The 26,426-nt window shown below is 43.9% G+C and overlaps 1 protein-coding gene across 1 annotated transcript in view; it reads left to right on the top strand.

Annotated features, from left to right (window-relative positions):
• LOC140193804 (uncharacterized) overlaps positions 1–13,473 on the top strand; it is a 47,149-nt gene extending 33,676 nt beyond the window's left edge. Inside the window, exon 4 of the mRNA XM_072250974.1 lies at positions 11,395–13,473. Coding sequence (XP_072107075.1) covers positions 11,395–12,722 — 1,328 coding nt within the window. The 3' untranslated portion in view covers positions 12,723–13,473. The remainder of the gene's footprint in view (positions 1–11,394) is intronic.
• Positions 13,474–26,426: the final 12,953 nt, after the last annotated feature.

Below are 26,426 nucleotides of genomic sequence, written 5' to 3'. Positions count from 1 at the left end.
GTATCAAGAAGGTCTGGCAGCTCTTGGGCGGTATTCCCTGGAGTTCAGGAGAATGAGGGAGGATCTCATAGAAACATTTTGATTGTTAAATGACCTGAACAGATCAGATATGGCAAAGTTGATTTCCCATGGTAGGGGATTCTAGGACAAGAGACTTCCATATTGAAGGACGTCCATTTAGGACAGAGATGCGGAGAAATTTCTTAAGAGTGTCGGTGGTAAATAGGAGGAATTTGTTGCCATGATCTGCTGCGGAGGCCAAGTCACTGGGTGTATTTAAGGCAGAGGTAGATAGGTTCTTGATTAGCCAAAGCATCAAAGGGTAAGGGGTGAAGGCAGGGTAATTGGGATGACTGGAAGAATTGGATCAACCCATGATTGAATGGCGGTGCAGACTCGATGACCCAAATGGCCTACTTCTGCTCCAATATTTTATTGTCTAATGGTCTATTCCACTGTTTCGGCCCGCCAAAGTGCAGCCAATATTTCTGGGTATATGACCCATTCATATGAGAATTTAGCATTTTCTATTTTTCTGAGCTTCTCATAATGTGTACGGTTTAGTTAAACTTTGCTCCAGAATTCCCACACAATTGAAAGAGTTTATTACATTTTTTTATTTTATTTTTGCACTACTTATATAATTTAACTATTTAATATATATGTTAATTCATAGTTGTTAGAATCTATTGTTATGAATTTGGTTCTACTGCTGCCGCAGAGACAACGAATTTCATGGCATTTGCTGGTGCTATTAAACCTGATTCTGATATTGATGTGGGAGAACCACCACCGGTCACCTGATCCCAGTTACCGCAGATCGTAATGCGACATTGAAGCCTTTTCTATTTATTTGCATTCTTCAGAAATAACAACAGTTCAGTGAAGTTTCCTTCTGAGGTTCCAAAGCAGAAGCTCAGTCTGTCTAATATTTTCACACAATTAAAATGGGGGATCTGTTTATTATCATCACGTACTGAGCTACAGTGAAAATCTTGCCTGACATACCATCCACACACAGTTCTACACGTTACAACAGTACATTGAGCTGATATACGACAGAGCAATAACTGTAACAAAGCATTATGGCTGCAGAGTAAGTGCAGTGCAGATAGACATATGGTGCAGGGTCACGTCGAGTTACATTGTGAGGTCGAGTCCATTTTATCGGACTGGAGACCATTCATTTGGCTTACAACCGCAGACAGAAAGCCGTCCTTAAGCCTGTTGGTTCGCGCTTTAAGGCTTTTGTATTTCTTCCCCGATGGGGGAGCGGGTTTGCAGCAAGAATGTCCGGGTTGTGAGGATCTTTGAGTACACGGCCTGCTTTTCCGACGCAGGGGAAATATAGGAAGAGTCCATGGAGGGGAGGCTTGTTTCTCTGATGTTCTCTGCTCCCCAAGGTTCTCTGCAGTTCCTTGCAGTCATGGGCAGAGCAGTAGCCATACGAAGGCGTGAAGTATCGACAAGAAGCTCAGAGACCTCGGCCCTCACCCTGCCTTGTGTAGCTGGATCCTGGACTTCCTGTCAGATCGCCGGCAGGTGGTAAGAGTGGGCTCCCTCACCTCTGTCTCTCTGACCCTCAGCACTCATACCCCACAGGGTTGTCTCCTTGGCCCCCTCCTTCACTCTCTGTATTCACATGACTTGTGTCCCCACCCACAGCGCCAATTTGCTAATTAAATTCCCTGACGACACTACACTGATTGCTCTCATCTCAAATAATAACGAGGCAGCCTGCAGAGAAGAAGTCATCACCCCGAGACAGTGGTGTCAAGAAAACAACCTCTCCCTCATGGTGACAAAAACAAAGGAGCTGGTTGTGTACTACAGGAGGGATGAAGACAGGGACCAAATTCAACATTTCCAAGTCTGTTATTGACACAAAATGCACACTTTAATATTGATCAGGACACAACATATTTATAGATTGTTCCTGGCAGAGAATCGTGTAATTTGTGTTCCGTGTGTTATCTGAATGTACTTGCCTGTGATGCTGCCACAAGTCAGTGTTTCTCTGTACCTGCACCTTCCCGTACTTGTGCACTTGGCAATAAATTCAACAGGACCTGAGAAATCTCAGTGAGATTTGATTAGTGATGATCATCTTGGCAGCTCGGTAGGTCGAATGTAGAGAGACAGTGCACTGTGAAATGTAAAGAGAAAGTATACTGTTAAATGCAAGACCCTGAACAGTGTCGATGAGCAGAGGGATATTGGATCCAAGTTCACAGCTCCCTGAAAGAGACTGCACAGATTGATCGGGTGGTTAAGACAGCTATAACGAGAGGTTACACAAACTTGTGTTGTTCTCTCCAGAGCGGCGCAGGCTGGGGTGAGACTGGATGGACGTTTATAAGATTACGAGAGGAATAGATAGAGCGGGCAGACGATGTATTTTTTCCTGGGGGTTGAAATGTCTAATACACAATGAGAGGAGATGTGAGCGGCAAGTGTTACGAGATCACAGGTTTCATTTTGCTGTGGGTGTTACTTTAAGAGAGCCTGCAGGAGGCGGGAGTATGACGTCACTACACTGACTGCTGGAGCTCTCAGTCTCAGAGAGAGAGAGAGAGAGAGAGAGAGAGACAGACAGTCAGTTGGAGGACCAGCGGACTGCAAGCTGCAGTTTGCTAAAGTAATGGGTAAAAGTTTGATACTTTTCCTGTGCCAAAATGGACTGGGTGAAGGAGCGGCACGCAGTGCATATTGAATGTGTGACTGTCACCGTTTTGATCCAGAAGTGGACTGTTGGAGTTTTCCTGTGGCGACCACTTTCGTTAACACTTGGATGGATTCGGGTGTTGTATAGCAACCACTTGTTCTAAAGGATATTCCTGTGACTGTCATCTTGTACAATCTCTTCGTGGATTTTGGAATATGACTCGGTGACTGAAAATCTCCTGCGACTGTTACTTCGTTCTCCCAGCATGGAACCAGTGAAATTCTTCGTGATTACTTCCTCGTTGTATTTTAATGTGGATTTACAAATTTCCCCATTCCGTGGATAACTGAAACTTGCCACCTTGAAACTTTAAGTACTTGTTCCTAAACTTGACAGTGTGGGAGGCACAAACGCATAACACTGTTAACTTCTGTTTCAGTGAGAAGTTAGTTTAATTTTCTATATACTAATAAAGACAGTAGTTGACATTAAAACTGAGTTTGTGGTCTATTACTGATGGTACATAACACAAGTTTGTTTCTTTCCACAGAGTGGCGGGTAGCTGGAGTCTCCGCCCCCACGGGTCACGTGATCCCGTTCGCCCCTCCCGTTTAACCGCAGACAGGCAGCAGCTGCGCGTCTGTTCCCGAGGCCCCGCCCTCCGGATGACGCAACAATCACTCCGCGCCTGCTCACAGTCTCCAGATGGACGGTGTTCGCCTTTCCGCTCAGTGCTGAAGTGAGTCGTCTGCGGGATCGGCAAAGGATTCTCACCGCCTGGATCGAGATCACTGTCTGCGGGCGGAAGATATCACTTTCCCATCGGTGAGTATTGAGACCGATCCCGAGCGGGGAGATCTGATGTTGGCCGTGAGGCCCGAACTCATTTATTTTCCAATTATCTGGGCTCGTCAGAAATGTGTCGACTTCACTTAATCTGCATTGAACGATCCAAACCAGGAGACCAGGCTGTCTATTTCCGCAGAATTGAAATGGAACTCCCGCCAACTGCTCACGTGAGGCTTTTTACCGCAGATCTGCCCCGCCCTCCGCTTTGTGACGCAAGATCACTTGGCGTCTTAATCCCCGGATGGATGGTGATGTTTCCTCCTTGTTTTGTTGGGGAGATCTGATGTTGGCCCCTGAGTCCCGTTGACTTCCCCCAAGTCGCCTCTCTTCCTGAGGCTCCTCACATTTGTCCTTTGAGCTTTATGGCTGTTGTGTCTTCTCCCGGACTGGGGAGGGTGAGGAAGGAGAATGACCCAGGTTATGGGGATCTTTGATTTCACTGTCTGCTTTACAGAAGGATTGGGAAGTCTAGGGGGGAGAATGGTTTCTGTGATGTGCTGATCAGTATCCCAAGGTCCCCGCAGTCCCTCACAGTCATAGGCAGAGTAGTTACCATGCAAAGACGTGAAGTGTCCGGATTGGAAATTTTCTATGGTGTATTGATAAAAAAATGGTGAGGATCAAAGGATATATGGCAAAGTTCTTGTTCTTTGTTCTAACTTTGTCATTTTATACGGTAGTATGTACTATTGTAATTCCACCAAGATGCAACACAGAGCGTCATAGGAAGTCATTCCTGCCTGTGGCCATCAAACTTTACAACTCCTCCCTTGGAGGGTCAGACACCCCGAGCCAATAGGCTGCTCCTGGACTTATTTCATAATTTACTGGCATAATTTACATATTACTATTTAACTTTTTATGGTTCTATTACTATTTATTATTTATGGTGCAACTGTAGCGAAAACCAATTTCTCCCGGGATCAATAAAGTATGACTGTGACTATGCTACTATTAATTCAGTATCTGTGTATTGCTGGAGGACCATCAGTGATTGTCCTTGAACCCTTCTCCCACCTGGTTCCATCTGCTCATCCCCTGCCTATCTTGTTCAACCTCTGTCCAGTCTCCTAATCCCCAACCCCCCCCCCCACCCCCACCCCCAGCTTCAGTGATGTACATAAACCATCTAGATCAACCTTGGTCCACCCTGTATCTCACCACCTCAATATTATATATCAGCAATCTTTCTTCTAACTCTTGTTTTTATTGTGAAGTGTTCATTTACAACTTTGGCCTCGCTGTGTTATTTCCAGAATCAGTTTTTATTAGCTAGAATGCCAGAGGGTCATCAGGTACCAGTTCTGTTGTGCATTGGTGTGGAGGTGCTAGTTATTGAATTGTGACTGGCAGACACACTGCAGTATTTTACTGGCAGCAAAGAGTACTGGGAGAGTTGGTGCTTGGGCTATAATTCTGTGATCTACACTCCAGGCATATGGAACTGTTAGTGTTCTGGATTTGACATTGGTTAGTGCTTCTACTGATGGGGCTGGATGGTCATCCTTCTGCAGTGAAGCAGAAACTTCGAGCAGCTGGACATTGGTTGTGGGGAAATCCCGGATTGCACCACCCAGTGTGAAACGTGGGGATGATGTGTGAGACTCTCAGTGTTGGTGAGTGGCAGATTCAGCTGTGTGACTCTGAGTTTGGGTCCTGGGATATCACACTTTTTGATCCAGGTAAAATGGACCCAGAGATCAAGCTGCTTGGGTTTATGAGGTTTTGAGTGAGTATTTCTGGTCTGGGATCAGATGTTTGTTTCTGGAGTTCCTTTGGAAGCAATGATTGCTAATCTGAGGAGAGGATGAGTTCCCATTCCATCCTCACAGAGAGAGGCTATGAGTAAATGGGCTGGTCCGTGTTTACAACAGTGGAAATAGACCCGTGAGTCTGGTGTTCAAACTGTGTTTGGAAATATCCCCCCTCACTGTCACCTGTCTGTCACTTGGTGGAAATCTGAGAGAATCTCGAGTTGCTGGAGATCTGCACTAAAAACAGAAAATGTTTGACGTCATTCTGACAAAATATTATTAACCTGAATTGTAATGTTTGTTCCTCTCCCCGCAACTGTTCCTTACCTGCTGAGCGTTTCTGGTAATTCCAGTTTCTTTTTGTTACATTCACCCTGGACTGGTTTATATTTCCTGAAATGGACCTGTTTTAATCTGGGAATGGAAATGGCTTGTTCTGTGACAGTAGAACAGTAAAGAAAGCACAACTTTTCCCTGTAAATTATACAGGTACCAGTCTGTCTGTTATTTCTGGAAATATGTTTTGTGCAGTTGTTGCTAATGAGGTTTACAAGAATAATCTAAGGAATGATCAGTTTTATGTATGAGGAGCATTTTATGGTTCAGAACCTGTGCTCAATGGAGTTCAGAGGGACAGTGGGGGTGGTGGAGAGATGTATGGTTAAGTAAACCTACCGAATGCTGAAAAGCCTGGATACAATGGATATGGAGAGGATGTCCCCATTAGATAGAGAGTCTGATCTGACAGCACAGTCTCAGAATAGATATGCTTCCCTTTAAAACTGAGATGAGGAAAATATTTTGACCTAAAGTCGTCTGATCTGTGGAAGTTGTTGCCGCAGAGGTCAGTTGAGGCTGCCATTTGGGTATATTTATGACAAAGATTAATATATTCATGATTGTTAAGTAGCTTTAGGGTTACAGGAGGAAGGCAGGAATATGGTGTTGGAATAAAAATCAGTCATGGTTGAGTGGTGGAGCAGACTTAATGGATCGAATCACCTAATTCTGTTCCTACATCTCATGTCTTACCATGACTGAACGATGACTCCTTCTTATCCCATATTGTTTTGTGCCGTGTGAGGGACAATAAAAGATTGTTCACTGAGATCATTATATTTGACTTCAGCGTTTAAATTTCAGTGAGTTTTGTTCTTAGTAATATTAAGCAGAAATGTTTTGTTCTCCATTTTATTGTTAATGTGCTTCATTATCTTTCATGTTAAAGTTAGACCTGCGGTGAGAGATTTATTGGAAGAAGAACCCCAACTGGAAGCAAACCACAACTCACACGAGGGAACAGCAACAAGTGAACCAGCCCGAGGATTGAGAGCATTAACTGAAGAGAACCCATCTGACTTTGAGAATCCAGTGTTTCAGTCAGGAGAAAGTTTGGTGAGTCTCATTTACTCAAACACTGGTCCTTTAGACTTTGCATACCTGTACAAAGGAAGGTAGGAAATAGTTGGAGTGAGACTGAATGTGCCCAGAAGAACCAGTTATGCCTCTGTCAGACCCAGTTGCAATCACTCCAGGTCTGGTAATGTGCTACCAGCAGCCCAGCCCTTTAAAACCACTCCCATTCTGTGGAAGTCGAATCCGGATAAAGTCACTCAGAGACCGTATAAGTACAGATTCGTTTTTCCAAGCACCTGGGGCTTACTCCGTTATTTGCTCAAACAGGAACAGTATATGACTGTTCCCACCCAATCCACTAACTGACTAACAATTCCACTTACACCACAGGTATATCCGTCCAGATACCCCCCACACAAGACAGGCTGGAGCCAAAGTTATTTACTACATGACAGCCCCTAAAGACAAATTACAAAGTCATCATAATGGCTTTCACACACAGAACAGACTGAAGCTGTCCTATCTCTACACCTGAGTACACAAGGAGATAAGCATCCCGAAACCCCAGCTAGTGACCCTGAAGAAGAAATATGGCTCAGCATGGCTCAGCACATCTGTTGGTCATCAGCAGTTTCTTTCAGAAAAACAGGCTGCTATTGTTTAACGAAGTGTTAACCCTTTTACATACTTTATCATTCCCTCCTTTTCATCATTACATGATCAACAAAGTAGTAATCTTTTACAGAGAAAGCAAACGAGTACAGCATTGACTAATCAGTGGGTAAAAACAGCAGACATCAGTAATTATAACAATGATATGTACAACTATTAGGCCATAATGCAATATCATGCCCCACGTATTACCGAACAGGCCTTCGAAGACCACCATTTCAACCCTTCGGTGAACCCGTGTAAATCCTGCCCTACTTTCTTGATGCTGTCAATCTCCTTGACAGTGTGCTCGGAGAGGGATGTAATGTTAGTAGAGTCATCAGGGATATAGGTGCAGCATTCTGTGTCAATAATAGCACAGGTTCCCCCTTTTCTCAGCCAGAATAAAATCTAAAGCCTTACGATTCTGTGGGACTGTTTGCCGGATTGCAATCATTTCAGTGGATATTTCTGTTACTTGGGCCTGTGTTTGTGTCAGGGCCCCTGCAGTATTGTGGCCAGCTCCTCAAGTGCTGTAGCCAAATTGATTCTCTCTCATGAATTCCTGGCTACTCCATAGGAGAGAAAAGTGATCATCCAAAATCACTCAGTCTCAGCTTCTCCGCTGCTGGGCACCTGCAAGTATGGCCAGGATGCATGTTTCCCAGTACAGGAAGTTCCGTTTGAGAGATACCATCCCTCAGAACACTGACAGCCACAGTTATCTCTGACTGGACACAGTTCCTCACCTCACTTCCCCGGGTGTTATTTGAGAAAGCCCAGGCTGAGAGTTCCTCACTCTGGTTGAGTGGGATTACTGACATTGGAATCATAGTTTTACCATGCTGGGGAATTTCACCACAAACCCAGCAGGCCCCAGTTCTACCTGTTTGGCATAGGTGTGACAGAGAGACAGAAAGGTGTTAACATGGGGGCCCCCGGATGCTGGGGTGAGTCCTCTCAAAGACATGAACACGAACACCACTATCAACCAATACATTTTCCTTTAGTCCAAGAGAGTCCTTCTACTCAGTTCCTTCAGTAACACGTTTGTTGTCTGTTTGATGTATCCACTGAGATTGCCCCTTCCGTTTCACAGCCGTGGGAGTGGTCAGTAACTCCAGATATGGTCCTCTCCAGCGAGGTCTGAGTTTCCCTCGATCCCAGTTCTTGATCAGGACAAAATTCTCAGGTTCTGTGGTGGGATAGTCACTCCTCTCTGCAGAGTGGTTCTCTTCCTTGTAAGCCTGTTGTATCTGTGAATGTAATGCTTGGAAAATTTTGGTTAGTTGGCATATATATTTCCCCATCTCTTCCCCCAGGGTATGCATATCCAATTTTGCTGGTAGACTTTCTGGGAGCAATGGTACACAAGGTCTTGGTCCCCAGTGTGTCCTCATGGGCCGTCCATAAATGATTTCAGCTGGTGACAACCCTGTTTCCCCTGTGGGGTAACCCTCATGTGGAATAGGGGTGACGGTGGGACCTTCACCAAGTGAGTCCAGTCTCTGCTGTTAGTTCAGCCAATTTACTCTCCAGAGTGCCATTGGCTGTTTCCACTATGCCAGCAGCCCGTGGGTGTTGTACACAGTGGAATTGTTGCTTCATAGCTAGTTCATTACATAGCCCTTCATTTACTTTCACCACAAAGTGTGGGCCATTGTCAGAGCTCAGCATACCTGAGAGTTATTCCCTGTAATAATACCTTCACAACAGTCACAGTAGTATTATTGGTAGTTGGAATAGCTTCAATCCACCTACTAAACACATCTATAATAACTAAGCAATATCTATAGCAATGTAGTGCAGGCAATTCAATAAAATCAACTTGTAGACATGAATAATGTTCACCTGTCAAGGGAGTAGTACCCAGTGTGCAGGGTACAGGTTACCAACCATTCCCTCCTTTCCCAGGTGTGTACAATTATGTATTTAATTGACCAATATTGATAAAAACTCTGCAGGAAAATAAATCTGCCCCACTGGGGTGATCCAAAAACCTAGGTCAGGGTCTTTCTGGCACCCATCTGGGAACACAGTTTGCGCTCCTCCTCAGAGGCGTCCCCCTGAAAAGTACGTACCTCCCACATGTCTGGCAAACTCGTTCTGCTTAAGTCACAGAACGTTGCTTGACGGGAACCCGAGGGCACCACAACTACCGAGGATTGTGCCGCACTTTTCACTGTCTCATCCACTAAAGCATTGCCTTTAGTGACCTGGTCGGACATGCGTGTGTGGGCCGCACATTTAACAATAGCCAAAACTCAAGGTAGCTGTAGAACTGTGAGTAAAGTTGTTTACAAAGGTGGCATTACTAATGGGGTGGCCAGAGGAAGTCTGGAATCCCCATGTTCCCAGAGAGCCCCGTAGTCATGTACAACTCCAAATGCGTAACAGGAGTCTCTGTAAACGTTCGCACTTTTATCTGTTGCTAGGATACAGGCACGAGTCAGAGCAAACAGCTCAGCCTTCTGGGCGGAGACAGCTGCTTCAAAAGAGGCCTGCTCAACTATTTCAGTGTCCGTCACTATCGCATAGCCAGAATATCATTTTCCTGCTGGATTGACAAAAGAGCTTCCATCCTCATAAGACGTTGCCTCGGGCTTCAGGGGGTATTGCGGAATGGATGGGAGAGTCTGTCCTTCTTTCATGGTGATCCAGACAGGGGGGAAGTTGGTGTGGTCGAATTCTTGGCCTGAAATTGCCCAGAGATGGGGTACAACATCTTGAGTTCGGTCAATATTAAAAGAATGTCTTACCAGATGTCCCGTCTTCACCTCAGACTCCTTCCAGTATCTGAATTGGCCCATGGCCAAGTCTTGCCAGTCTTCCTGGGTGCTGGAGGCTTGATTCATTGAGATGTAGGCAAGGAACCCAGGTTCTTTGGCTTGAACCCAGGGCAAACCCTAACGGTGGTCTGGGGAACCACCAGTTCTGTCTGTTGCCAAAGGAAATCCGGAACTTCGGCCAATAATGCACTGCCCTCTCTTCCTTTCACCTCTCCAATCACCATAACTGGGAACTTCTGTCCCTCGAGGGGTGCATAATATTGGCTTTCCTCAGTTGAGTACGCCATAGGGTCATAGCACAGAGTCACAGCGGGTGGACCGCTGGCATTGGGGTTTCGAATGGAGTGGAGTCCTGATTAAGTAACCACCATTGGGGGGGTCAGTAACTGGGGAAGCTGTCGGTTGTTCACTGGTCCCAGGGTTCCAGTAATATGTCAAAGCTCGTCGCATTCAATTTCAATCATAGTCAGGCCAATCCATATTATTTGTTTTAATTATGTGGGCGAACCAAACATTCATCTCAGCAGTAATTTTTTACATGGCATTAAAACTGTGATACTTTAAGTTAATAATACATAAAAGAAAATCCCAGCTGCAATCAAGAAAGCCTATTTGCGTGAGTGTGTTTCAGTTACTGTGGGAGCAGGAACCCATGCAGCTCAGTGGGAACAGGGAATAATACCAATGGAGAGAGTCAGACTGAGCCAGGTCACAGATTGGAGATGGTAGAAATGCCCATTCTTATTGAGACAGGAAGAGCATCAGAGAATTAGATGGTCATTCCAGGTACCAGCACTGTGCCCAGATAGAAGATGATTTCTCTCTCCAACTTGGGTTGAACCTCACTTTAACAGTGAGATGTCAGATCACACCTTGGCAAATCAAATGATCTCATCTGAAATGTTGTCTTGCACCCATTGATGGATTTTGTAAATCTTTTCACAGGTTAAGAATGACAAGGAATTTGTCTCCAGGAATCTCAAGCATGGCACGCCAGTGTTGCTGTCCCTGTCTAGATATTTAAGAAGTGGAGCAAGGGATTCAATCAACCATCCTTCCTGCTCAGACTGTGGGGAGGGATTCACTTGGTTATCTGATCGAATGGCACACCCGTCATCTTACATAGGGGAGAGGCCATTCATCTGCTCAGACAGTGGGAATGGATTCACTCAGTCATCTCAATTGAAGGTATATCAGCAAGTTCACACTGGGACAAGGCCATTCATCTGTTCTGGGTGTGAGAAAGGATTCAGTCAGTCTTCCCGCCTGTGGACACACCAGTCAGTTCACACTGGGCAAAGGCTGGTCATCTGCTAAATTTGTGGGGAAGGATTCACTCAGTCATCTGACCTAATGGCTCACAAGCGAGTTCACACCGGGGAGCTGCCGTTCAGCTGCTCAGACTGTGGGAAGGGATTCACTTGCTCATCTAAACTGAAGGTACATCAACAAGTTCACACTGGAGAGAGGCCATTCACCTGCTCAGTCTGTGAGAAGAGATTCACTCACTCTTCCACCCGACAGAGACACCATCGACTTTACACCGGGGAGAAGCTATTCACCTGCTCAGTCTGTGGGAAAAGATTCACTGATTCATCCACCCTACAGGGTCACCAGCGAGTTCACACTGGGGAGAAGCCGTTCACCTGTTCAGTCTGTAGAAAGGGATTCAGTCATTCATCCTACCTACAGAGTCATCAGCGAGTTCACACTGGAGAGAGGCCGTTCACCTGCTCAGAATGTGGGAAGGGATTCACACTGTCATCCACCCTACAGAATCATCAGCGAGTTCACACTGGGGAGAAGCCATTCACCTGCTCAGTCTGTTGGAAGAGATTCACTCACTCATCCACCCTACAGAGTCATCAGCGAGTTCACACTGGAGAGAGGCCGTTCACCTGCTCAGAATGTGGGAAGGGATTCACTCAGTCATCCCACCTACAGAGACACCAGCGAGTTCACACTGGAGAGAAGCTGTTCACCTGCTCAGAATGTGGGAAGGGATACACTCAGTCATCTGAATTATTGGCACACCAGTCAGTTCACAGTGGGGAGTGGCCATTCACCTGCTCAGAATGTGGGAAAGGATTTACTCAGTCAACCCAGCTATTGGCACACCAGTCAGTTCACACTGGGGAGTGGCCATTCACCTGCTCAGAATGTGGGAAGGGATTCACTCGGTCATCACAACTACTGGCACACCAGTCAGTTCACACCAGGGAGAAGCCATTCACCTGCTCAGTCTGTGAGAAGAGATTCACTCAGTCATCCCACCTGCAGAGTCATCAGCGAGTTCACACTGGGGAGAGGCCGTTCATCTGCTCAGAATGTGGGAAGAGATTCACTTACTCTTACACCCTACAGAGACACCAGCGAGTTCACACTGGGGAGAAGCTGTTCACCTGCTCAGAATGTGGGAAGAGATTCACTCAGTCATCCAACCTACAGAGTCACCAGCGAGTTCACACTGGGGAGAGGCCGTTCACCTGCTCAGTCTGTGAGAATAGATTCACTCACTTATCCAGCCTACAGAGACACCAGCAAGTTCACACTGGGGAGAAACCATTCACCTGCTCAGAATGTGGGAAAGGATTCACTCAGTCATCCCAACTACTGGCACACCAGTCAGTTCACAATGGGGAGTGGCCGTTGTTATGAATCCCTGGGTTTCCTTTGCTGTGGACTGTCATCTTAAGAGAGAGAGAGAGAGAGAGAGAGAGATTAAGAAGGCGAATCAGTCTGACTTGCAGCTTGTTTACATCGCTCGCAGCTTGTTTAGATTTAACCGAGGACACGGACACTCAGAGTCAGACGGAGACGAAGGAGGAAAAATGGAAGGATCGAAACCAGGGAACTAGTGGCCAAGGGTCACTGTTTAGAACTTCCCTATCCCACAAGGGTGGGTTAATTATCGATTCAGCGTACATCGAATGTGTGGTTGTCACCTCGTTTGATCCATAGGAGTGGATCTGATTTGAGGTATCCTGTGAAGCCCACTTATGTGTTAACCCTTGCCTGAGTGTGGGTGTGGTTATTCACTTGAAGACAATACCCCTTGTGACAAGTCACTTTCGGTGATAATTCGTATGTGGATTTGGAATGATGACAGATAAAATCTACAGTGACTGTTCTCTCGTTTTACCACCATGGGACCTGTGGAATTCGACATAATTGCCTTCTCTGGAAATTCACCCTGCATTACAAATATCTCTCTCATCACCTATTCCATGGATGAACTGAACTTTCATATTTTACCATCTCAAGACTCTAAGCCTTGTTTCCCCCGAGCTCAATAGTTTGGGACTTATATTTACCCACACATATATACACACATAACTCTGTTAACTTTTGTTTATCTTGCTTAAGTTACTATATTATGAGTCGATACTAATAAAGATAGTTGTTTTAGCATCAAAGCCAGACTTCAGGTGTAGTCTACTGCTGCTAGTTCATTTCTAAAGCGTTATGGTTTGTAACAAAATTGGGGCCTGCGTCCAGGATATGAACAAATTCGGGGGCGTATTGATTGATTAATTATCAATTTCATTGGGGAAATCCCTTTTGATTTATTTGTGGGTGAAAAATCAGCAGCAATGGATGTTGATAGATTTCTGCAAGCGCCAACCTCTGAGGCATTAGAGGATGCCAGAAGGATTGAGCTGTTGAGTACTGCTAAAAGGTTAAAACTTGGAAAGGTGAAATTGACAATGAGGAGGTCACAGAGGCAGAGGATAATAACTGAACATTGTGTATCCAAGGGTGTGTTTAAAGTGGAGGAGTTGGAGGTGTTTCCTGAAAGTAAACTGAGTGAGCTTGAGCTCCCGTACAAGTTAAAAAAAATAAAGATGGAGGCTGCAGAAAGGCAGAGGCAGTTTGAAGCTAGAGAGGCAGAAAAACAGACGGAGGAAGCAGAAAGACAGAGGCTGTTTGAGCTGGAAAGATAGAGAGATTGCAGCAAAGGGGTCTAGCGTTAGACTCTGGTGATAAGTTTGAGGCCAGTCGGGAAGTTAAATTGGTACCTCCATTTGATGAGGCAGAGGTTGATAAATACTTTCAGCATTTTGCTCAGAGTTTAAAGTGGCCAAAAGAGGGTTGGCCTATTCTCTTACAAAGTGTAATTAAGGGGAAGGCTCAGCAAGCCTATTCTGCTTCGACAGTTAATGAAACAGCTGATTATGACATTGTGAAACAGGCTGTGCTCAAAGCTTATGAGTTGGTCCCAGAAGCATACAGGCAAAAGTTTAGAAATTTGAGGAGATCTCTGAACCAGACTTGTATGGAATTTGCTTATGAGAAGTTTGTGTGTTTTGACCGCTGGCACACATATAAAAATGTAAATGATGACTTTAACAGCTTGAAAGAGTTAGTTTTAGTTGAAGAATTCAAAAGATGCGTCCCTAATGACTTAAAGACATATTTAGATGAAAAGGATGCTGCCACTTTGCAGGAGTCTGCTAGATTAGCAGATCAGTTTGCTTTAACTCATAAGGTTAAATTTACCCTGAATAAAAGCTACCAAAAGAGTAGCAGGAATAACCAGGGTAAACCAGAAATTAATGCTGGGACTATTAACAAGAGTAAGGATGAAGGGAAGAAGTTGAAGGAGAAATATTCTGGTCTTACTTGTTACTATTGTAAGAAAGCTGGTCATATGATGGCTAATTGTTCCATCCTGAAGAGGAAAAAGGAAAAGGAGGCAGTCCCAAATGCCTGTGATCAGTCTGTTGAATCACCTATAAACCCACATTTTGTTGAGGCTCAGTTAAGGACTGAGAGGTCTGACCGAGTGAAGAAGGTATTTGATCATTTTATGTCAGATGGGTTTGTATTAGTAAAGGAAGGGTCAACCCCGGTACCAGTGACAATTCTTCGAGATACTGGGGCTTCTCAGTCACTTATATTAGACAGTGTTCTAAAGTTCGGTGATGGGATGGACATTGGTGAGGCAAATCTTATTAAGGGTATTGGGGGCAGCATGGTTTCTGTGCCATTGCACAGGGTAACTTTACAGTCAGGGTTGGTTTCGGGACCTGTTAAGTTCAGATTATGCTCCGGTTTACAGGTGGAAGATGTTACTTTGCTGTTAGGGAATGACCGGGCAGATGGTAAAGTTGTTCCTGCAGTGCAGTTGACAACTAAGCCAACCACTGACGATCCACAGATGGATTTTAACATTTATCCTTCCTGCGCAGTAACTCGAAGTATGGCTAAATGTCTGCCAACGCAGACGGTTCTGTGCAGCATGATTCTGATACCCATGACAGCCAAAATCGGGATTCAGGTTATGACGACTTAAAACAGAGATCATCTTCCTCTTTCCCTCCTGCTCCATGGAACCAGACTCAGTGCCAGAGACCGGATCGCCGTGGTCGTCCTCTGTCAGGTCATCCCTCTCAACAGCATCCAAAACGAGATAACGATTACTGAGGGGGATGGCCACAGGGGTGCTCTCTACTATCTGAGCTCTTCCCATCCCTTCCCTGACAGTCACCCACTGATCTAACTCCTGCAGCCTCGGGGTGACTAACTCCTTGTAGCTCCTATCTAACTCCTGCTCACATTCCATTACAAGCTGCAGGTCATCAAGCCGCAGCTCCAGATCCCAAACGCGGTCTCTCAGAAGCTGCACCTTGGTGCACCTGGCACAGATATGGCCATATGGGAGACTGGAAGATTCCCGGGGTTCCCACATATTACTCCCAGAGCAAAGTACTAACCCTGCAGACATGCTCTGGTACACGTTTATATGCTCAGTAAACATGTTCACTGCTTAATCACCTGGAGGAGGGAACGAGATGGGAAATAGTCATAGTCATACTTTATTGATCCCAGGGGGAAATTGGTTATCTAACTATGCAGAGAACACAGAAGCAAAGGAAGGAAATCTAATGATGACATTCTGTTTCTGCATCAAGTAGTTCAAAAGGCAGATTGTATTTTGGCCTTCACCGCACAGGGATTATGTAATGGGCCAGTGTAGCTACCATTGTACAGGGTGTCAGTGAAGCTACATCTGGAATTCTATGCACGGCTTTAACCCCCAAGCAGAAAGAAATCTTAAGAGTAACTATGGAGTCAGCCAGAACAGTTTTACCAGTGTAATAAATGGGATGATTTACCAGCAGAGGTGAGATGAGTTGGCCCTGAATTTAGAACATATTTACAAACAATAGGTTATTTGTGAAGCATCTTGAAGTATCTCTCCTCGTCAGTCAGAGAGCCACAGAGAAGGGTCGATGAGAGATGCTCATTTCAAATGGAGATGTGTGAAAATTCCTGGAAATTTATATTTTCTATTTAATTTTGCTTTGTGATCAATGAGCTATCTATCTATTTGAGTGTACACTCTTTGGGATTCACTGCCCTGAGGGTATGAAGGCTGGTTGGCCGGGTATTTTTGAGGTGGACATATATAATTAATTAAGGGGAGCGAGGGGAATGGACACAGGAGCTTAAATCATAAACAGTTGTGTTGAATAATCATGAGATCATAAGACACAGTGGGAGAATTTTTCCTCTTCTCTGTTCTAAATGGAGGTCCCACTATTCTGAGGGTGTGTTCCCCTGGCCCCCGACTGCAGGAAAAATCCTCTCCACATGCACTCTTTCTCAGCTTTTCGGCATTCGACAGCCTCCCTCATTTTTTTTCTAAATGCTATAGGATACAGGCCCAGAGACATCAAATGCTCCTCATGCATTAAACCTGTCAGCCTCAGAATCATTTTCATGAACCTCCTCTGGACTCTGTCCAATTTTTCCCGAGATGAGTCCCTACACTATTCATAATAGTCCGCGTGGTTTAACCGTTGCCGGATAATGTTTCAACATAGTATCCTTATGAATAGTCCTCTCGTAATGAATGGTAGCTTCATATTTACATAACTTTACTGGTGAATGCCCAGAGTGAAGAATAGAAGGAAAGGCGATGGGCAGTGATTTTGTTTTCAACTGGAAGGAGAAATCGATACTGATGCATTCAGGTTTGAGCTACACAGGTGGAGTATGATGTGCTTCTCTTCAACCCTCAGGCTGTCAAGTTGAGCAACTCCAGCCATTACTATTCTGCCATCATCCCTGCTAGTGTTCCCTTCCTATCAACTATGGTGAGCTCTTCTCCCGTGCCTCCGTAGTTCCCCTCACTCCACTAATAATGATGCATCTTGTTGTACCTTTCCCCACTCAAAGTGCAGGGTGAATTCTAACATGTTATGATCACTGCATCCACATGCTTCCTTTACCATGAGCTCCCTAATCAAATTTGGTTCATTACACAACACCCAATCCAGAATTAACTTTTCCCCAGTGCGGACAATTACAAGCTGTTCTAAAAGGCATCTCATTGGTATTTTCCAAATTCTCTCTCTTGAGATCAAGCACAAACCTGATTCTCATAATCTCCCTCCACCCATCTGGCTCACGGACTGTTTGCCCCACTCCCATCGGGGGGTAGACTACGCAGCATCCTCACCAGGACTACCAGCCTCTGGGACGGCTACTTTTCCCAAGCAGGAAGGCTGTTAAATATCTCTACCCACTAACCCACCCTTCCACACCATCAGACCCCTCCACTTGTCTGTCATCTTATGTGCAGACATCCTATGCCAAGCGTCACTTTAAGGACATACAATCAATCCATACACAATATATAAGCTGTGGATGTATGTTTTCACTATTGTGTTTTTGTGCTGCATTGGAGCCGGAGTAAGGATTACTTCGACCTCATTTACACTTGTCTGCTGGAAATGGAACTAAACAACCTTGAATCTTGAATAAACATTTCAGCAGGTTGCAGCGTCACGTTTCTGTCTCTCAACACTATTGTGGCGGAGCGCCACCTGGTGACAATAGTGTCCATAAATCAGGGGGTCCTGTTATGGCAATTCACCACCAAGTGGCAGTGTTGTCCACAAAAGGGAGAGGCTTGCAGCGATAACGAGAGGTGCAGGGGGCTGGAAGCCAACTGCAAGTGGAAGAATTGCCAGACCTGCTCCAAACCACTCTCCTCACCACTAGTCAAGGTCCCAAACAGTCCTTCCGTATGAGGCAACTCTTCAACATCGTGACTGTTGGGGTCATCTACTATTTCCAGTTTTCCCGGTATGGCCTCCTTGACATTAGTGAGACCCGATGTAGTGTCTGCATTCTGCACGCTGTCCCGATGAGATTCTGCAGATGTTGCAGATGCAGAGTAACATACGCAAAATGCTGGAGGAAGTCAAGAGACCAGGTAGCTTCTATAGAGGGGGATAAAGCAAAACAGAGATTTCCTGCCAAGACCCGTCATCGGGACTGGAATTGGGGAGAAGCCAGAACAAGATGGTGCGGGGAGTGGAAAGAGTCCAAGCTGGTCTGGTCCAAGGTGAAGCCAGATAAGAGTGAAGGTGAGTGGGTGGGGGAGGTGGGAGATGAAGTGAGACGGTGTGAGGTGGGAGGTGGAAAATGCAAAGGGCTGAAAAGAGGGAATCTGATAGGATAGGAGAGCGGAAAATGGGAAAAAGAAGGAAGGAAAAGAGGAACTAGAGGGAGACAATCTGCAGTGGAGAAGAGAGAAGTGGGAAGACGGAATGGAGGAGACGGACATGTGGGTTGATGAAAAGAAAAGGTGGAGGTTCAAGTTGAATACATCGATGTTCATATCATCAGTAGTAGACTGCCGGAATGTAATATGAGGTGTTGCTCCTCCAGCCTGAGAGTGTTAGTTAAACAATGAACCGGAAATGAGTGGGTTAATAATTTTCCCCTGGGATCCCTATTACATCAATCCTCTCTCACCTCAAACTGGTGCCCTCTGTTGGTTGATTCCACAAAAGCGGGGAAAGGGACTGCTCTGTACACTCATGGTTTGGAAATCCTGCACAAGGTCAGCCTCAATCTCCTGCACTTCGAGGCATGAAGTCCCAACCTGCCCAACCTCTCTCCAGAACTCAGTCCCTCGAGTACCGGCACCATTCTCATAAATCTTCTCTGCACTCATTGTAGCTTGACGTCATCTCTCCTATAGCAGAATGACCAAAACTGAATACAATAATCCAGGCGGGGATACCCGAACAATACCCTAACCCTACTGCAACCTCACTAGCCTCTTCTTCAGGCCATGAGCCATGAGGTATGAGACAGGGGCTGCTCAGCCAATCAAGTCTGCTCCACCATTCCTTCGTGTCCAATTGATTATCTCTCTCAACTCCATTCACCTGCCTTCTCCCCATAATCTTTGAACATCCATTTAAAATACACTCACTAACTTGGCGTCTACTCTGTCCATGGCAATGAATTCCAAAGATTTACCCATCCCTGCTAAAGAAATTCCTCCTCATCTCTGCTTTCAATCGATGCCCTATATAATTGAGGTCGTGGCCTCTGGTCCCAAACTCACACAGTATAAGGTGCATCTTCCTTATAGGCAGTCTATTGAGGTCTTTGAATATTTAATAGGTTTCAATGAGATCCCCTCTCTTTCTTATGGACCAGCGAGTACAGGTCAAGGCCGTCTAACGCTCCTCATACGTTAACCCTTTCATTCCTGGAATCATTGTCATGAACCTTCTCCGGACCCGTTCCAATACGATCACATCTTTTCTCAGATAGGAGGTCGGAAACTGCTCACAATACAAGAAGAGCGAACAGAAGGAAATCTGCAGATGCTGGAATTTCAAGCAACACACGTAAAAGTTGCTGGTGAACGCAGCAGGCCAGGCAGCATCTCTAGGAAGAGGTACAGTCGACGTTTCTGGCCAGACCCTTCATCAGATCTCCTGATGAAGGGTCTCGGCCTGAAACGTCCACTGTACTTTTTTCTAGGGATGCTGCCTGGCCTGCTGCGTTCACCAGCAACTTTGATGTGTGTTACACCAACAGCGATCTGACAAATGTGTTATAAAGCTACAGTGTCACATCCTTGCTCTGAAAAGCTAACATTACAGTTGTTATCCTTTATCAACTCAATCTGCAAGCAAACCTTTTGGGACTCCTGCTCAAGGACTCCCAAGTACCTATGCACCTCTGATTTTTGAATTTTCTCCCATTTATTTATTTTTTTCTTCGCCCTTATTCCTTCTACCAATTGTACGTGACCGTACACTTACATACACTGTATTTCACCTCATACCTCGTTGCGTGTTCTCCAAACCTATCGAGCTCCTTCACGACGAAGGAAATAAAACGGCTTAAAGGGACTGACCTTTTGGACACTGCACAAACCTTCCTGATCTTGCAGCGGCTATCTCAGATGCAAGCCACTATTTCTGAACGAAGATTCAATAAGGTCGATCCTTTATAAAACCGCCGAACGACACCAACTTTACTCAATCCTTCGTGTTCCCGTACTTCAGTACGGTCTTCACTCTCCTATACTAGACTGTAAAGGTAAATCAAAGGTGCAACACAGAAAACGTGCAGTGATTGGTGAAACTGCTGGCACAACGATATCACCTTACAATAGAATGTATAACTCCACTTTAAAACGAAACCTCGGCATGAGACGAATACGCAGCAGGTCGAAGTAACTGACGAATCAACTGCAACACAGCAGGGGTTTCCCCCTTTTATATACCTGTAGGGAACATGTCATCACGTGACGTCACACTAGCGGGAAAACTACATCACCCCACCATCACAAGACCATTACATCATGCTCACAAAATACTCAAATACATCATGGTCATAAGACCGTCACAAGATACCCACGAGGTATGTAACACCTTCCTGCAAAAATGGAAAATTGTGGTCTTTGATGAGAAAAAATTAACAACTATTTACAGAAAAAAATTAGAAATCTATAAAATCTACAACATACGCAATGTACACAGTGTTATCATACAGCACCTTACAAACTAATATACAGTAGGACTATTAGAAATGTTAAAATACATTTACAGGAAATACATTACCACGCCATAAAAAATACATTGTGCATTCAACATCTAGATAGACAGTCAGCAATCACGTTATCTTTGCCTTTAATATGAGTTATCAAAATATTATACTCCTGCAACATCAAACTCCAATTCAGTAACCTTCTAATTTTGTTTTTCATCTTACTCAATATCACTAACAGATTATGATCGGTGTAAACTATGAGTGGTTTCTGAGTTGTACCAACATACACATCAAAATGTTGTAAAGTCAAAACAAGAGATAATAATTCCTTTTCTATGGTTGAATAATTTCTTTGATGCTGATTAAATTCCTTAGAAAAGTAAGCTATTGGACAATCAGCCTGATTACCATCATCCCTTTGAAGTAACACTGCTCCTGCAGCCTCATCACTAGCATCTACAGCTAATGAAAATGTGCTTTCAAAGTAAGGTGACCTGAGCACCGGTTTGTGACATAGCAGAGTTTTCAATTTATCAAAGGCCTCTTAACAAGGCTCTGTCCAAACAAACTTTTCACTTTTCTTCAAGAGATTAGTTAACGGTAATTTACGGTAATATCCTACCATTCCCAAGAATTTTCTGAGAGTCTTTTTACCAGTTAGAATTGGTACCTGTAAAACTGCCCGAACTTTTGCCTGAATAGGAGCTAACTTACCCTGACCCACAACATAACCAAGGTAGGTCACAGTGACATGACCAAATTCACTTTTAGCTAAGTTAATAGTTAAGTTAGTTTTTGAAAGCCTTTCAAATAGTTTCTCCACCTCAGTAATAAGGGCTTCCAAAGTATCATTTCCTGTAACTTAATCATCAATATAGGCATCTGTATCTTTTAACCCATGAATCACAGAATTAATCATCCGCTGGAAAGTACGTGGTGCATACTTCATCCCAAAGGGAAGAACATTATATTCATATAACCCAGATGGGGTTACAAATGCAGAAATCTCTCTACCTGTATCCGTCAATGGAACACACCAATAACCTTTTACCAAATCAATCTTTGTAAGGAACTTTGCTTTTCCAACTTTGTCCACACAATCATCCACTCTAGGAATAGGACACACATCAGTTTTTGTCACAGCATTCACCTTCCTGGAATCCATACAAAACTGAATACTACTGTCTGGTTTAGGCACCATAACACAAGCTGAACTCCAATTCGAATTAGAAGGTCTAATAATATTATTTTCCAACATATGTTTAATTTCATGTTCAGCAAGTTCACATTTTTACATGTTTATCTGATATGGATGTTGCTTTATGGGTTTGGTATCTCCAACACCTACATCATGTGAAGCTACTGTGGTTCTTTTAGGAACATCTGGAAATAAATCCCTATATTTAAGAATTAATTGCTTCATCTGCTGCCTCTGTTCCGGCTGTAAATGAACGCATTTCTCATCAATATTTTCCAGAATTGTTGAGTTTGGTTACCTGGCAGAAATAATGTTGGGTTTAAAATGAGTTACAGATGAATAAACCATTAAGTTCCTCATGGGATCAGACTCACTATTATTGACCACAACAGTCATTCTAGTGGTCTGTTTCTCATAAGATGGTTTTATCATATTTATATGGCAAAGCTGTGTTGGCCTTCTTCGATCTGGTGTTTTTAAATCACATAATCCACATAATTATCTTTTGTTATACCTCATAAGGACCATGAAATTTAACTTGTAAAGGGGTTGTTTGCACCGGGAAAAGAACCAACACCTTATCTCCAGGCTTAAATGACCTCATTCTAGCTTCCTTATCATACCAAGGTTTCTTTTTTCCTGAGCCGATTTTAAATTTTCCCTAGCTAAGCTATAAGCTTTATGTAATCTTTCTTTAAATTTTCAAACATAATGCAGCAAATTAGTATGTACCCTATTTATTAATCCACCGTTCTTTTAACAAGGCCAAATGTCCTCTAACTCTTTGTCCAAACACAATTTCAATAGGACTAAAACCTAAGGATTCCTGCACTGACTTCATACCTTGATGGCCACCCAAGGGCATATTATGAGCCAAAGTTAAAATCTCATTCCGATAACCTTTAGGAACTACTACCTGGTAAACAACCTCCCATTCTTCACTTGCAGGAATCGTTGGTGATCTCCACTTCCTCATTAATACTCCCTCCTCAAAATAATATCCCGCTGGCACCTTCTCAATTTCACTACCTGGAAGAGCTTGTTCCTTTAATTTGATAATTTCAGGATCTTTAATCTGCTCTGCTACCATCTCCGTCTGAGACAGAGAAAAATCTTCATGGTCGGCCTTCCTACAAGAATCTTGATCAAACAATGAATGTAAGAACGATTCTGACACATCCTCAAAATTCGAACCCCGAGGTGATCAGTCATGGTAGCAGACCCATTCTGCACATCAATCTTTTTGGCCATAGCTCGGATTACAACATGAGAAGAATCCGTGTTAGAATCCACCTTTGGTTCCTCAGAGACGGGCTTTATTGTCAAACGCACTTCAGGAAAAACTTGTCCATTTGCTAAGTAATTTCCTAACAACAGAGAAACACCATTCACGGGTAAACTGGGTTGTGGTCCTACTTTAACAGGTCCTTTAACTAACCCTGACCTTAAATTTACTTTATGCAAATGTACAGGCATAAGGGCACTCCCAACACCGCGTATATAGTTCACCTCACCAATGTCAGACTCATCACTAAACTTAGAACACTGTCTAACATAAGTGACTGAGAAGCTTCAGTATCCCTAAGGATTTTTATTAGCATTGGAGTGGATTCCTCTGTCAAGGATACAAATCCTTCAGTTATAAAATGATCATATTCCCTCTTAACTTGGTCAGACTCTGACAAAGCTTCATTCGAATTTTTCGAACCCTGTGGATTTGCAGGTGTTTCAATATGTTGCACACAAACATCTGGGACCGCCTCCTTCTCCTCCTTCTTCAATCGGAAACAGTTAGCTATTACGTGACCAGGTTTCTTACAATAATTACAAATAGGACCAAGATGTCTTTCCTTCACATGTTTCCATTCATCCTTACGGTTCTCACCAACTTCTGATTTAATTTCTGGTTTACCTTGACTCTCTGTGCTATTTTTCCTTTTGAAAGTTCTACCCGGAGGAAATTTACACTTGTGGATTAGAACATACTCATCTGCTAATTTAGCAGACTCCTGCAATGTAGCAGTGTCCCTCTCATTTAAGTATGTCCTTACTTCAACAGGGATGCTCCTTTTAAATTCCTCCATTAAAATAAACTATTTTAAGTCATTATACTCTTCATTCACATTTTTAGAGGAAACCCATTACTCGAAACGCACAGATTTATCGTAGGCAAATTCCACGTAAGTTTTTTTTTCTTCTACAGGTTTCTTCAAATTTCTGCATCTTTCTCTATAAGCTCCTGGAACCAGTTCATGCACTTCCAGTATATGATGCTTCACAATATCATAATCAAGTGTTTGCTCAGCAGTTAAAGCTGTATAAACTTTTTGAGCTTTAACTTTAATTACACTTGGTAACATCACAAGCCATTTATCTTTCGGCCACCCTGAAATCAGAGCTTCAGTTTCAAAGTGTTGGAAATATTTATCCACTTCTGTTTCATTAAATGGAGGAACTAATATAACTTCCCGACTAGCAACAAACGGGTTTCCTAGGACCAGAGGATTGATTCTCCATCTTTAATTTCTCCATGGCTAGCTCAAATTCCCTCTGTTTATCTGTTTCTCTTTCTCCAAATTCGCTTTTCCTATAAGCTTCTCTTTCGGCCACCTCCGCTTTAAATAATTCCAACTTTATCTGTTCAATATGTAACTGCATCTCCAGATTACTCATTGGAGACATATCTAACACTTCTTTATCAGAATCACCCGAATTTATATAATATTCCGCTATTTCCCTTTGAATTACTGGCTTTGTTGTAACCTTCGAAATACCTTTAAGGTCCAGACTTCTAGAAATCTCGGATACATCATCCCTTTTGGCCTTCGCTAATACCTCCGGGTTTGGGGATGCCATAAACTCGTCAATATTCATTGCTGCCGAATACCACCCACAGACCAATCAAACAAAAGAATCGGGTATTTCCCTTTTCCACATCAGGTTGATAATTAAAGAAACACTTAGCCTCAAAATCGGAACATATCACAGACGAGCCCCAATTCTGTCACCTGTCCAGCAACACTGAATATAGAATTTAGTCAGGTTTTACAAACAAACACAAACATTTATTAAACTCTGCTGAACAATAGCGAAAAGTATTCAAACGACTAACTTAACCGGAAGTTAACCATTGTACAGCAACTCTGGAACAGTTCTTAAAGTGGTAAATTCAAAAGTTCAAGTGATTTATACAGTCGGTACGGAGAGACTTCTCTGGAAACGGAATTCATCCAGGCGTGACGTTACTGCTGATCCCGTCCAAAGGATTCACAACGAAGGAAATAAAATGGCTTAAAGGAACTGATCTTTTGTACACTGCATAAACCTTCCTGATCCTTCAGCGGCTCTCTCAGATTCCTGAACGAAGATTCAATAAGGTCGATCCTTTATAAAACCGCCGAACGACACCAACTTTACTCAATCCTTCGTGATCCCGTACTTCAGTAAGGTCTTCACTCTCCTATACTAGACTGTAAAGGTAAATCAGAGGTGCAACACAAAAAGCTGGCAGCGATTGGTGAAACTGCCGGCACTACGATATCACCTTACAACAGAATGTATAACTCCACTTTAAAATGAAATCTCGGCATGAGACGAATACGCAGCAGGTCGGACTAACTGACGAATTAAACAACGAATCAACTGCAACACAACAGGGGTTTCCACTTTCATATACCTGTAGGGAACATGTCATCACGTGACGTCACACTGGCGGGAAATTTACATCATCCCACCATCACAAGACCATTACATCATGCTCACAAGATACTCAATTACATCATGGTCATAAGGCAGTCAGAAAATACCCACGAGGTATATAACAATGGATACAGTCTTACGATGATGGGTAAATGAAATCAGCTCTGTTCGTGTGATTGAGTTGAGCAGTGATGGAGAGAGAGAGGTTTGGTGGTTATATGAGTAAGCCGATGCCGTCGACCCTCCGTTGTCCTCCGAAATGACCTTTAAGTCACCGAATGTGACCACATAAAGGAGACCAACTTCTGTAGTTATTAACCTAGGCAAGGATTGGATACACTGATATCTTCCCACCGGTCAGCCCTTTTCCACACTGCGAGAGCCACTGATCAATCCTCCAAAAACCCACCTTTCTGTGGGGACTACAAAGCTCATCCAGTGTGCTAAACCATGTGTGTGTCTAACAACCAGCTGACCTTGTGTTTATCTCAGCATGCTGAACACCAGCTGTCCATCACATAACACCGCCCTCGGTCACCATGACGACTCACGAGCTGCTTGTTGCTCTCTCTCTCTAAATCAGCTGAATCCTCTCTCTCTATTTAAAGGTACAGTCCATAAGGGATCATTCAGGATATCGTCACACCTAC

Source organism: Mobula birostris, unplaced genomic scaffold (genome assembly GCF_030028105.1).
Source record: "Mobula birostris isolate sMobBir1 unplaced genomic scaffold, sMobBir1.hap1 scaffold_885, whole genome shotgun sequence".
Taxonomy (NCBI): Eukaryota; Metazoa; Chordata; class Chondrichthyes; order Myliobatiformes; family Myliobatidae; genus Mobula; species Mobula birostris.
The sequence above is the reverse complement of the archived record's forward strand: the minus strand, read 5'-3'. Positions and strand labels throughout refer to the sequence as shown.